At 57.6% G+C, this 12,883-nt stretch overlaps 2 protein-coding genes across 11 annotated transcripts in view; both read right to left on the reverse strand.

Moving 5' to 3' along the window:
- Nucleotides 1-471: 471 nt before the first annotated feature.
- On the reverse strand, nucleotides 472-10,816 carry CDH24 (cadherin 24). Of its 2 annotated transcripts, XM_032179952.2 has the most exons (14): nucleotides 10,704-10,816; nucleotides 8,841-9,165; nucleotides 8,367-8,661; nucleotides 8,056-8,175; nucleotides 7,815-7,982; nucleotides 7,450-7,637; nucleotides 6,805-7,058; nucleotides 5,781-5,917; nucleotides 5,242-5,355; nucleotides 3,091-3,212; nucleotides 2,896-3,007; nucleotides 2,396-2,644; nucleotides 833-1,848; nucleotides 472-746 (listed from the first exon to the last, which is right to left on the reverse strand). In XM_032179952.2, the coding sequence occupies exons 2-13, from the start codon at nucleotides 9,039-9,041 to the stop codon at nucleotides 1,349-1,351; spliced, it is 2,460 nt and encodes an 819-aa protein (XP_032035843.1). In that variant the 5' UTR covers nucleotides 9,042-9,165; nucleotides 10,704-10,816; the 3' UTR covers nucleotides 472-746; nucleotides 833-1,348. The 2 variants fall into 2 exon arrangements, with proteins under 2 accessions (XP_032035843.1, XP_032035844.1); XM_032179953.2 differs by lacking the exon at nucleotides 5,242-5,355.
- Nucleotides 10,817-11,903: 1,087 nt separating this feature from the next.
- ACIN1 (apoptotic chromatin condensation inducer 1) overlaps nucleotides 11,904-12,883 on the reverse strand; it is a 37,441-nt gene continuing 36,461 nt past the window's right edge. For all 9 annotated transcript variants that reach the window (XM_032179956.2, XM_032179955.2, XM_032179958.2 and 6 more), the window contains one exon: nucleotides 11,904-12,812. In XM_032179956.2, the coding sequence (XP_032035847.1) occupies nucleotides 12,486-12,812 (327 nt within the window). In that variant the 3' untranslated portion in view covers nucleotides 11,904-12,485. The remainder of the gene's footprint in view (nucleotides 12,813-12,883) is intronic.

Genomic DNA, 12,883 nt, shown 5'->3' on the forward strand with positions numbered 1-12,883 from the left:
GGGATTACAGACATGCGCCACCATGCCCTGCTAATTGTTTGTATTTTTAGTAGAGATGGGGTTTCTACCATTGGCCAGGCTGGTCTTGAACTCCTGACCTCAAGTGATCCACCCGCCTCAGCCTCCCAAACTGCTGGATTTACAGGCGTGAGCCACTGCGCCTGGCTGAATCCTTATATCTTAATTTTCTTGGACAGCTTGAGACCAACAGAGAACACAGGAAGTTGGTGCTGAGAATGGAGCAGAGTCATCGTCTTCTTACTCCCTCACGGAATTAACCCAAGTCCTCCCCTATCTAGAAGGAGGTGAAGTGTATTTTCCCCCAAGGAGAAAGGAGAATGAACTGGGAGGCAATAGGCTAGGCCTCTCCTCCCATCCTTTGGGACGATGAAGCTTTGTATAGAAACCTGAGTGCAAAAACAGAAGCAGGGCTCCAGCTTTACAAAATAAAGTGTTTGTTTATTATGAAATTAGAGATGGAGGCCCCTCCCCTTCCTCCCTCTTTCCCCTTCCCCAGCCGCCTCCCCCTTTCCTTTCCCTACTCCCTCAGGAAGCACACAAGACAATGCCCAGGGCTGGGATGCCCAGGGGAAGCTGACAGCTGGGCAGAGCTCCAGGGAGGCGGCCACACGGGAGGCTGGAGCTCTTGCCCTGGGAGGCAGGCTGGTTCCCTCTCTCAGCTGGAGGCCAGTGGAGCCAGGATGAGGCTGAGGCCATGAGTGATGGATGGAACCATGCAGGCAGGTCTGTAAGGACAGGGGAGTCAGGTTAGAGGCAGTGGGGAGTGGGAGCCTTCATCCACCGCCTTGCCCCACAGTCTAGAGGCACTGACCTGGGGCACAACATCCCCTGCAGGAGGGTGGGCAGCAGTGGCTGGAAGTTTCTCTTGATTTTGGGATGGACAACAGAAAAAAAACAAAAAGCCAGTCACAGCGACCCAGAGAGAAGGAAGGGAGATGTGGGCAGGAGACAGACACAGAGCATGTGTATGGGCAAGGGAGACGCAGGGAGACTATGTGTGAGCTTCAGAACTGCAGAGACAAAACACCACGGAGGAAGGAGAGGAATCACAGTGAGAGATCGCAGGGTCAGGGCCAGGGCAGAAAACCCAGGCCGGGACAGAGGAGCGTGTCACAGATAGAGACAAAGATTCCTGGAGAGAGACACACAGACCGACTCAGGAGGAGGGCGGCGACAGCGAGGGTGCCCCGGGGAAGCAAGGAGGGACACAGGGACGGGGAGGAGGCCTGGGGCCCCTGGGCTGCTGCCGCCCGCCTGGACCCCGTGGGGCTCACTCAGAGAGCCTGTGCCCGCTGCCCCCCGCGGTGGGCCGGGCCAGCCCGGGCGCTCAGGGGGCCGGGGGCTCCTTGGCCCCATACAGCTCGGCCAGGGTGCGGAAGAGCGGACCCCAGTCGTCCAGCGGCTCCGCGGGGCCGGGGGCGCCGCCGGCTTCGCTGCCGGAGCCCAGGGAGCTGAGGGAGCCGCAAGAGGAGCCCCGGCCCTCGTAGCCGTACATCTGCACCGAGTCGTACGGGGGTACGCTGGGGTCCTCATCCGCCTCGCGGAGCCGCAGCGCCAGGAGCTGCGCCACGTCGGCGGGGCCGGGGGGTCTGGGCTGGCGCGACACCCGGGCTCGGGGCAGCACGTCTCGGCGCACGGGAGGGCCGGGCGCCGGGGGGGCCGCCCCGTCCGGGTTCTGCAGGGCCGTGATGTCGAAGGCCTCGGTGTCCTCCTCGCCGCCGCCCTCGTCGTCGTAGGTGATGATGTTCTCTCGGACGTCCTCCTCCTCCAGTACCATCAATGCTTCTTGCTTCTGCCGCCGCAGGGCCACGAAGAGCACCACCAGGGCTGCGCGAGAGACGCGCACACAGGCCCTGAGCCAGCAGGGCCGGGAGCGGGCGGCCTGTCTCCATGTGAAAGGCTGACCCATCAGGTGCCAGAAGCCCTGTGCCTAGGGGCTGACATCTAGCAAACCTTGCATTGAATCCTGACTTCAGCCCTTACTCGCTGTGTGACCACGGGAAGTTGCTAGACTTCTCTGAAGCCTCAATTTGCCCCTTAGATTACTTATGTGGAGAATAGGAAAATATATTTACTTCTAAGGGTTGTTGACATAATCAAATGAAATATCACAAGTGATGTGCCCAGCACTATACTTGGCACAGAGTAGGGGGCTCAATAAACCATTGTTATGGCTTGTCATTGTCATTATGGATTGGCAGGTCACGGATAGAGGCCAGAGCTTTTCTCTTGGATGCATCAGGTGGTGCGAAAATCCAGGTATGAGGGTCGTTCAAGCCCCAAGGTGGATTCCCCTATGTCCAGAGGCCTGGTTCTTCTCCACACCCCTGCAGGCCCAGATCGCACAGCTATGTCCCACTGTGGCCTGACTCACCAAGCAGGGCACCCACACAGGTGATGATGGCAAGCAGGGCGCCGGTGCTGAGCCCAGCAGCTGAGAGGTGAGCCTCAGGCCAGCAGGATGCCACAGAGCCGTCAGGCTGGCAGCGGCACACACTAACAGTCACTGTGGCAGTGCTGCTCAGCGCCGGCTGCCCCCAGTCCCACAGTTCTATGGGAACCAAGTAGGGGGCATGGCGGGGTGGAGCAGGGCGGGAGGGCAGCAGCAGGCTGGCGGAGCCATCTGTGGAAGAGGGAAGGTGTTGAGGTATCTTCTGGGACACCTTCCAGGTAGGGTTGGCCCAGCCCATAGAGCCAGCTTCCCATGGGGATGGTTTACAAAGAGCCAATGAATGAGTATAAGTCCACACCCATCTTCTGTTGGGTAGAAGGCCCAGGCAGGTGGGGCAGAGGTCAGGCAGGCTGGGCTAGGGGTGGAGGAGGAGGAGAGGGGGACAGAGGCAGGTATGGACCTGGCTGTAGGAGGCCACCCACCTCGGTTGTCCCGGACAGTAAAGTTGGCATCAGGGCCCAGAGGACCTTGAAAGGAGACATGGCTACTGTTGCCAACTTCATCTCTGTCCAGGGCCCGGATGACCTGAATCAGCTGGGAGGAAGAAGAGAGAGGCCTTGTACGGAGTGGGCTGCTGGAGGCCTGGACGTCCTAACCCCTCTGCCTCAGTTGCTCACCTGGCCAGGAGCTGCAGAGTCACACACAAAAGTATCGTAGGGCTCAGCCAGCTGGGGAGCATTGTCATTCTCATCCAGGGTCTGGATGGCCACTTGCACGCGCGAGGCCTGTGCAGAACTGTCTGAAGGCAGAACACCAAAACATACACGCCACACACACACCAGACAGTTTACACGTAACATATGTGGTGCATGGGCATGGATGCCACATGCGGCACATAGCGTGCACAGGAAACACATGAAATATGCATGTAACGTACAAGTAGAAAACAATGTTGTAGAACGAATGGAACAATACCAAGTGCATACAATATTCATGTAGTACCCAAGATATGTGCGATACACAATAGACATTCAACAGGAATGCCGCACCCATGATACACATATACAATAACCCACATGCAGGGCACATGCAGCATAAATGAAAGATAGAAGGTGCATACAAGTTGCATGCAGACAACAGCCATGAATATACAAAACACATTCATACCATATATCCAATGTACATTCAACATTTAAAACAAACGCAATGTACATGAAGCAGATGTTTGATATGCACAGTGAATGTAGTGCCACATCCCCCGACAACACCCAGTGCCCATAGAATGCATTTTCAACCCATAGAGGCCATGCACAGCACCAGTGGGGTGGACAGACAGATACACACACACACACACACACACACACACACACACACACACACACCCCATCAGAGGTCTGGGAGGCTGTAGTACAGCAATGAGCATCACTTAGAGTTGACCTTGGGTAGGAAGGAGCTGTATGATCTACAGGGTGCAAAGCCAGGCCAGCCTGGGTACCACAGCCAGACACAGGCCGCATCTTTACCCATCGCTTCATCAGGTGACTCCCTACCACTACCCTACCTTGCTTCTCACTGCCAGTGCCTCCAAGAGAGAATGCAAAGTGTGTCTCCCTGTCACCTCTCTTAGGCTGGGTCTCCCAATTCCTTTAGTCTTTCCCCTAGGCAGAGAGATAGCTGACTAGGCCTGGTGAAAGGGGCTGAGGATGCAGCATGGGCAGGGGAGGCTGAGTGGATCGCCTGGCTAAAAGGATTGGGATACCCCAGAGACAGGATGGGGAGGGGGTCTACTTCTTCCCTGCAGTAAGGGCCCAGCGCTGCTAGTTGATGTCTGGGTGGGGGTAGGAGCAGGATTTGGCAGGAGAATGAGAAGACAGTGACAAGAAACACACACACACACAAAGCTATGTATATACAAGCAGCCAAAAACATACTGTGTGTACACAGACACACACACACAGCCATCCACACAGACATCCATGCGCTAACAGATAACATGTGCACTGCCAGGTAGTATCTGTGCATATCTACTATGCACACAGTTGCATGTATAGAGACATAAACCTAGACACATAGCATTAAACACATTTGAGAGGCAGTACGGTGGGGACAACAGCTCAGACTCTGCACACTGACTGGGTCTCACGGCTCCACCACTTAATCTCTATGTGACCTTGGGAAGTTACTTAACTTCTCTTTGCCTGAGTTTCCTTGTTTAAAAATGGAGAAATAATCATACTTCCCTCATAAAGTTGTGGTGATGATTAAATGAATGAATCCATTTTGAAGATGGATAGTGCCCGATACACAATAAGTAATAAATTATCTGTCCACAAATACCCACATACACAAAACACATACAAACAGCTACATGTGCATACCACTATATATATCAATCACACATATGCATAATTAATATAAATATAATTCTGTACACTCAACTGTAAACACATATATATCCATTACAGAGATATACCCACAAATATATATGTGTGTATATCTACATACTTTCCCCACATTTGGAATTATACACATGGCTGGGAACATACCCGCATGTACACATTCATATAGCCCTTCACTGACACATTCAGATATCCACATATACAAGGGCAGTTTTCATATGCAGTATGAAGACAAAAGGGTGGAGGAGTCCCTGAGGCATAAGCAGGGGTATAAGGGACTGTTCACAGAAGAAGGGGAGGGAGGTCTCCCTGTCTGTATGGGCTAGGGCTGCCCAGAGGCAGCTGAACCCGCTGCTGGCCTGACTGATGGGGGAGACCGCATAGGGAGCTGGCACTCCTCCCCTTCCTTATGGGTGTCCACTCCCCTACCTTGGGGGATTCCCACAGGGCTTCCAACAGGGCTTCTCTGGGGTGAGACTGCTGGTGCACTCCACTTAGCAATCAGAGGAGGTACCCAGCCCCTTTCTGGCCCCCAGCTCCAGCCTGAAGCAGAGAGTGGGCAGGATGGGGTCTGTCAGTACACAGGTTGGGGGCTATGTAAGGTCTAGTTTATTTCTGGGTTGGGGCGAGTCAGGTAAGGGAATGAATTGAGGGTCACAAGAATGCTCAGGCACACCCACTGTGCCCACCCAGCCCAGCCTAGGGGACTAGGAGACCAGGAGGCCTGCCCTGCCTGGTAGCAAGGATCCAGGCTAGGACCCGGATCCAGGCTAGGAACCGGATCCAGGCTAGGACCCGGATCCAGGCTAGGACTCGGATCCAGGCTAGGACTCGGATCCAGGCTAGGACTCAGTGGCCGCACGCTGGTGAGGGTATGATGGCAGTTAGCACCCTTCTCCACCCCCACACCCAGGGACAGCCCCTTGGCCAGGAGGCTGCTGCCGCCTTGTGGGCCCTGGACTCCTCACCGAGCTCTGTAGCCAGCACAGTGAGGTTGTGCCAGACACGAGCCTCGCGGTCCAAGGGTGCTGCTGTATGGATGGTGCCTGCTTCGGGCTGGATAGAGAAGCAACGCTCCGGATCTGAGTTGGGGAGGATGGAGTATCTGGGGAAGGGAGAGACATGCTGGGGCTGATCTGGGGCGGGACCACAGCTTGTTCCACCCCCTCTCTTCTTTCTTCCCTCTGTTCACCTTGTCAGACCTCATGACTCCTCTGGGCAGAGCCATAATTCAGGTTGGAGTCCGCTTAAAAGGCATATATCCCTGGGGGATCACCATTAAATACCTGTTAAGACTCAGGGCCATTGGGTTTCATGGGGGGGGGTGGGCGGGGAAGATACAGAACGGAGTAGAAGCGGGATAAACAGACCTTGACTCTCAGACTTCTGGGCCCTGTTCTGAGAACACAGGGACCTGTGTTTCAGCCCTGCTCTGCCTTGGACTGGCTATGTGACTTACGGCAAATCGTTTAACCTCTGTTTACTCAACTGAAAAATGGGAATGACACCAGTACCTCCCTCACAGAGCTGTGACAGGGATGCTGGCCGGGGAGGGGGAGAGAGTGGCTGTTCTGCCACTTACCAACTGTGTGACCACTTATGGCTGGTTTCTAAAACAAGTGGTGTTGAGAACACCCATTTCATAGGGCTGCTGTGAGAATTCAATGTCAGCAAGGGGGTAAACTGTGAAGCACTTTGGGAATGATCAACAGAGATCCACTTATCAAATGAGACTACATCTGCTTGCACTGCCACTGGGAGGGGCCACCATCATCTACCCAGAGGGGCGGACAGACGGTTGAGGAGTGGTCAGCCAGGCCCTCCGGCTCTGCCCTGGCACCCAGGCCTGTAGACCAGCAAGCCCAGCTGCAGGGAGGGAGGCTTTTGCTGGGATATGAGTGATTTGCTATAAGGTAGGGGGCACATTTACTCATTCTCTGGGTTGGAATAGCCTGCCATCTGGCTCCCCAGCCCACACCCCAGCTTACCTACCTGATTGGGCTGGCAGGGGAGTCCAGGTCAGCTGCTGAGATCTGGCCTACCAGGGTCCCCGGGGCCTTGTTCTCAGGCACTGTCAGGTGGTAGGCAGCCTGGGTGAAGGCAGGTGGCTCTGGGGCATCTTGCACCGCCACACGCACAGAGGCCACATCCTTGAAGGGCCCTCGCCGCAGATAGGCCGGGTCAATGAGTGTGTTGGTGGCCTCAACACGGAAGGAGTAGGAGCGCCGGCTCTCGAAGTCTAGGGGCTATGGTGAGGGGAGAGAGAGAAAAAGCAAGGCATGTGGAAACCACGGCAGGTCCCAGGCTCTTGGAAGGTGACAAGTCCCCTCCTCACATGCATGCAGTGCTCAGTCCTCATGTAAGGAGAGGTGGCACTGGAGGGACAGTGGCCTTGGTGGTCAGGATGCACAGCAGATTACTTAGTAACTCTAGGTCTGCCCCTAGCTGCATCATAGACTTGTTATCACTTCTTCTTTCTAAGCCCCAGGGCCTCATCTGAAAGACGAGGAGGTGACCATGATCTCTAAGCTCCAACAGAGAGATCCTGAGTCTGTTCTAGAAGAACAGTTAAATATGTGCCCTGTGGGTCGGCAAGAGGCAGGTCTAAGAGAAAGCATTAACAGGCAGGAGGCTAACCTTGCGGACAGTGAGGAGCCCGTCTCGACCCTGGGGGTCTGTGCTGATGCTGAAGGCCTCAGACCCTTCCCCATCCAGGATGCTGTATGCCATCAGGGCGTTGTCCCCCAGGTCTGGGTCCTGGGCCCGGAGCCGGCCCACCAGCGTGCCAGGTCCAGCTGTCTCCACCACGGAGAACTGGTATAGGCCTTGGGGTGACAGAGGGGAGACACCTTTTTAGAGAGGTCCCCAGCCCTCCTCCCTCCCCACAGCACTTTCTTCTCCCAGGGTCTGGCTGGGGAGGAGGCGAGGAGGGAAGGTTTCTCCAGACACTGTAGGGGTGGGGTGATCAAAGGATGGCTCAGGTGGCAGCAATGGCCCCTTACTCTGTGGGAACTTGGGGGGGTTGTCGTTGACATCGCTGAGCGTGACAGTCACCGTAGTGCTGCCTGACAGCCCCCCCATGTGGCCGCCCATGTCCTTGGCCTGGATCACCACCAAGAACTCCTCCTGTGTCTCCCGGTCCATGTTGGGGATGGCTGTACGCACCACTCCTAGGGAGAGATGCTGGTCAGAGGGTGTCTGTCCCCTTGGCTGCCCCACCGGGCTCCCAAGCTCCATCCTCACCAGTCTGGGGGTCCACAGAGAAGAAAGGCAGTCCATCCAGAACAGTGTACACCAGCTTGGCACTGTTCCCATAGCTGGGGTCATCAGCATCGTGAGCAGTCACCTGGATCACTGATGTCCCTGTGGGGGATGCCAGCACCCCATTCAGCAGCAGCAGGGCAGGATGGGGAAGAACAGCCGATGGGGGGGATGCAGATATGAGGGAGGCTGAATTGAAGGGGGCAGGTTCCGGGGCAGACAACAAGAAGGGAAGGAGAGGTGAGAGAGCTCCAGAAGATGGGAACTGGGGCATTCAGAGCTGGGGTGCTCACCGACGTTGGACATCTCGGGCACGGTGGCATGGTAGGGCCCAAGGGGAAAAATGGGTGGATTGTCGTTGATGTCTTGCACTTTGATGATGAACTCTGATGGGGGCTCCAGGGGCCGGTTGGAGGCTCGGTCCACGGCTTGGGCCAGTAGCACATATTGTGCCTTTTCCTCCCGGTCAAGGCTCTTGGTAACATGAATATTGCCTGTGGCCTCATCAATCACAAATACGGTGCCTGCCCCCTCCCCGGTCAACAGGTACTTGGTGCGGCCCTCTCCCCGGTCAACATCCGAGTGCAGCTGCAGGGGTCAGGAAAAGATGGCAGAGGGTTCCAAGTACAGAGACAGGGTTAAAGAGTCTAGGTTTGGGTAGAGCGCTGGGAGTCCTGAGGGACCAAGGTCATTGCAGAAGTGATGAAGTTGCAGGGCAGGGCCTAAGGGCCTGGTGTCAGAGTAGACATGGGAGGGGTCATCCTTACCTTGCCAATGAGGACAGGCTCTGGACCAGCATATTCCTCAATGACAAAGAACTGGTTCCAGACCCAGCTCCTTCGAGTCCGCAGCAGAGCAGGCCCTGGGTATCCCCGGGACCCTGCCCAGGCCCGGGCTGGGGCTGCCAGACGCCCCATGCAGCCCCAGCCACCCAGCCAGGCCAGCAGGATCCTCACCAGGCCCCACATGTTTGGACTCCAGCCAGGGCTCTGTTCACTGGCCCTGGGTGCTGAGGCTGGGCCAGGCCACGTGGCCCATGAGCTGGCTGGGGTGGAGGGGCAGATGCGTTGAGGCTACCCCATGGATCCACACCTGCAGGACAAGCAGCTGCTCAGGCTCAAGGAAACCCCTAACCCTCCTCCCCCTAAAATTAGATGCTGAAGACCAGACCTCCAAGGAACCAGACACTCCACTGCCCAGAACTCAGACTAAGACAGAGAGCAGAGAGGCTGATCCTTCCTCCACCCAGGCTCTGCATGTATTCCCCTCCAGCCCTCCAAGCTGATAAATCTCTGGTCAGTCAACTCTGAGTAGAGAACTCGGGAGGAACACAGGAGAGGGGATGCTGGGAGGGCTTGGAATCCCAAATCTGGTCTCTGTCCTCCCAGGTTGGGCATGTAGCCAGGTATTGGAGGAGGCGGGGCTACCAGAGAAAGGGCTTAAAATTACGGAGTTGGGATTCATGGAGGTGTGGCCTTAAGGTGTCTAGGGTCAGCATGAGATGACAAGGAGTGCAGCCTCAGGCAGGGCTGAGAGTCTGTGAAAGTCCCTCCCCACAAGGGGGAGCCCCACCTCTCCAGGCCCTGTCTCCAGCCCACGCTGCCAGTGCAGTCCTTGAAGGGGGACTGGGCTCATGAGACAGGAGTTGGGAGCCAGAGCTGAAGGAAGAGGATGCAGGGTGGGGGACAGGGGGAGGTGACCGGGGAGAGAGGCCCACCCAGAGGCTAGAGACAGATAATGACTGACAGCTAGACTGACTCAGGGACTGTCCGGCAGAGAAATGACTGGATGAGAGACAGAAACAGAACAGTGGCAAGAGACAGAATGAGACCAGGGCAGCAGCCTGGGTGTCTGAAGGCAGAGAGGAGTCTTAGGGGCCAGGCTTGGAAACGGGTCACCCGGGGCAGTTCCGGGCAGGCAGGGGCAGCCCTCAGCTTCGGGGGTGTCAAGCCAGGCCTCGGGAACTTAATTCTGGGAGAAGGAGCAGACAGGAGGGGTGGAGGCAGGGAGGGGCCGCGGGAAGGGAGCTAGAGAGGAGACCCTTCCCACTGCTCTCCTTTCTCCTAGGGGCGGGGGGGAGGACCCCTCAGGTAGCTGTGGCTTCTGCCCCTCCTCCCTCAGAGCAGACACACACCTGACAGTCCCTTTGCTCCCGAGGGAAGGGGGAAGCCGGAGGAAAGCTGGGGACCAGAGAGAAGGCGGGATGAGGAGGCGAGAAGGAAGGGGATAGAGGAGTGGGAAACAGGATAGCGGGAAGGGGAGAGGGGAGGGAGGGAAAGGAGAGCAAGAAAGAGAAAAGAGAAAGACAGGAAAGGGGAGGAAGGTAGAGAAAGAAAAAGGCAAAGAGGGAGAGGAGATGGAAAAAGGACAAGAGGGAGAGGGAAGGGTTGGGGAGATAGAGGGAAGGGATAAGGAAGGCAAACAGGCAGAGAAGGAAGGGTGAAGAGAAATCGAGAGAAGAAAGAGGGAGAGGTGCGAGGGGAGAAGGGAAAGAGGCAGAGCGCGGGAGAAGGGAGCCGGCAGCAGGCTCCCAGCCACGGAGCGCACCCCTCCGAAGACCCCCGCAGGCTGCGGGCCCCCTGCTGCCCCTCGCGGATTCCCGACCCCTGCTCCGGGGCAGGCGCCCTTACCTGGCACTGCCGAGGGGCCCAGGCCGGCGGTGAGCGCCCCCGCCCGCCCCCGTCGCCGGGTCCCGGGGGCGCAGCCCCGAGCCGATTGGAGCGGGCGCCGCGGCTCCGCTGCAGGTCTGAGCGGCCCCGGCGAGAACAAGGGAGCGAGACGGAGGGGGCGGGGGAAGGAGGCTCCGCCTGCGGAGGAGCGAGGTAGCTCCGCGCCGCGCGGGAGAGGAGAGCCCAGCCTCCGACCCTCCCCGGCCAGCCGGGCCCGCGCGGCGGGGGCGGGGGCGGGGTTGGAGGCGGTGCCGCGCGTCCGCCCCCTCGGCGCTCCCGGACTGCGGGGCGCATACAGATGCGGCGCCCCTCCCGGACCCGGCCCGCAGCGCCCGGCAGGGCACTCGGGCGGGAGGACGTCCAGGCCACGGCGCCAGGCCATTTCCGAAGAGCTGGCGGGGCGAGTGCACCCGGGAGCGCGAAGCTGCCAGCCCCCCGCCTGCAGCGGAAAACGGGCGAGCGCGCGGTGAGGTAGGGAATTCGGAGCCCACTGCGGAGAAACCCGGCTCCGAGCTCCGGGCTCCCGGTTCCCGGCTGGCTTTTGGGACTGGTGTGGATGGAATCCCAGCTGCAAGGTGGCGGCGTTTTGAGAGCCCGTGCAGAGCACGGTAGCAGGTCAGCTGGGGGACACTTAAGGATGGCAGAAGGGTCCAGAGAGTCCGAGGCCCGGGCCCAGGGAGCGGGTCGGGGACAGAGGCACGACATCGGCGGGAGGGCGGAGGCGGGCAGTGGAGCCCTTCTTGGGAAGCTCGGTTACAGGGGCCAACAGAGCGAGGAGCTGCCGCCCCCTGGTGGTAGTTGTGGGAAGTACCAAGGTGGCAGGCAGGTGATCAGATCCCCAATTTAACCGTGACAGGACCGGGAACCAGAAGAGGACCCACCCTCCTAGCCCTGCTGGGGTGCCGCCACGGACACAGGTTGCTGCATTTCCCAGTGGGGCCTTCCCGAATGAGGAAGGTCCACAGCTTTGGGTTGGTCAGGGCCAAGGCAGGGTATGAAAGACGGTGGGAAGTTCGTTTCAGTAAGCAGGAAGCAGTCAGCCTAAAGGAACACATGGAATGCGAGCAACTCCTACTTCAGGCTACAGATATCCTCAGATATCCGCGCTCAGATAGCCACAGTGTGGCTTCTTAACCTGCCCAACGAAAGCCACTCACACAGTTTAAAACTAAGTCAGATTTTTATTTTTTTTCCATAGACCACATCATTTAATAATAAAAAAAATAAAAATAAAAATTGAACAAAAGGAAAAGGTGGATATAAAGTGGAACCTGTGGGAAAGAAGCAAGGGCTGCAGGACAGAAGAGACTGGGAACTGCAGGGGCCCTGGGACTCAGGAGGAGATGCTGATTCAGCTCATAGGTGACCCAGTCCTGGCCCCAGCTGTTCCCAAGAGAAGGCTGTAAGTACCCAGGGAGGTGGTAAGCAGGATGGAGGAAAAATCAGACGACTAGGGCACCTGGCTGTTCCCCATCTCTGGCCAACCACCTCCTTGCCTAACCTAGCTCTGCCTCTCAGACTTAATGGGAAATGAGAGTGAGGGTTGGGCTAAGTCCCAAGAGATAGGTTAAGGGGGTGTGTTTGGGGGGAAAAGGATGGCCACTTTTCCATTTGGTATGTATGTAGGGATAGGTGATGTGAAAGACCTTTGGCTCCAGGGTGGTGGAGACTGTGCCCATCCCTCTGTGGCCAGAACCCCCTGGGGCCGAGTGGCTGGTACCTGCAGCTCTAGTGTTTTCCCAGCTAGCGGCGCCCACCCCGGTCCCGCACAGGTGTGCTCCGACTCCGGCTTCTGCTGTGGCGCTTGGTGTCCCTGCGATCCCTTTCCCTGCCCCGTTCTCGGTCCCTTTCCCTATCCCGATCTCGGTCCCCCCTGTCCCGCTCCCTTTCTCTCTCTCTCTCCCTGTCCCTCTCCCGACTGTGCTCCCGACGTTTCTCTCGCTCCAGCTGTCGGTTCCGTTCCCGCTCGGCTTCCTTCTCCCGCTCCTTTTGCTCTTCTTCTTCTTGCTCCTTTCGCCGCTTCTCCCGCTCCTTGGCCCGTTCGGCCCGCTCTGCCTCCTTCTGAACGATCTGTAGCCAGGTAGGAAAGGCAGAGGGTAGGCAGCTCAGTCCTGGTCACAGCCTCAATTTGTGCCTGGACC

The sequence above is a fragment of the Hylobates moloch genome, unplaced genomic scaffold (assembly GCF_009828535.3).
Source record: "Hylobates moloch isolate HMO894 unplaced genomic scaffold, HMol_V3 SCAFFOLD_16, whole genome shotgun sequence".
Taxonomy (NCBI): domain Eukaryota; kingdom Metazoa; phylum Chordata; class Mammalia; order Primates; family Hylobatidae; genus Hylobates; species Hylobates moloch.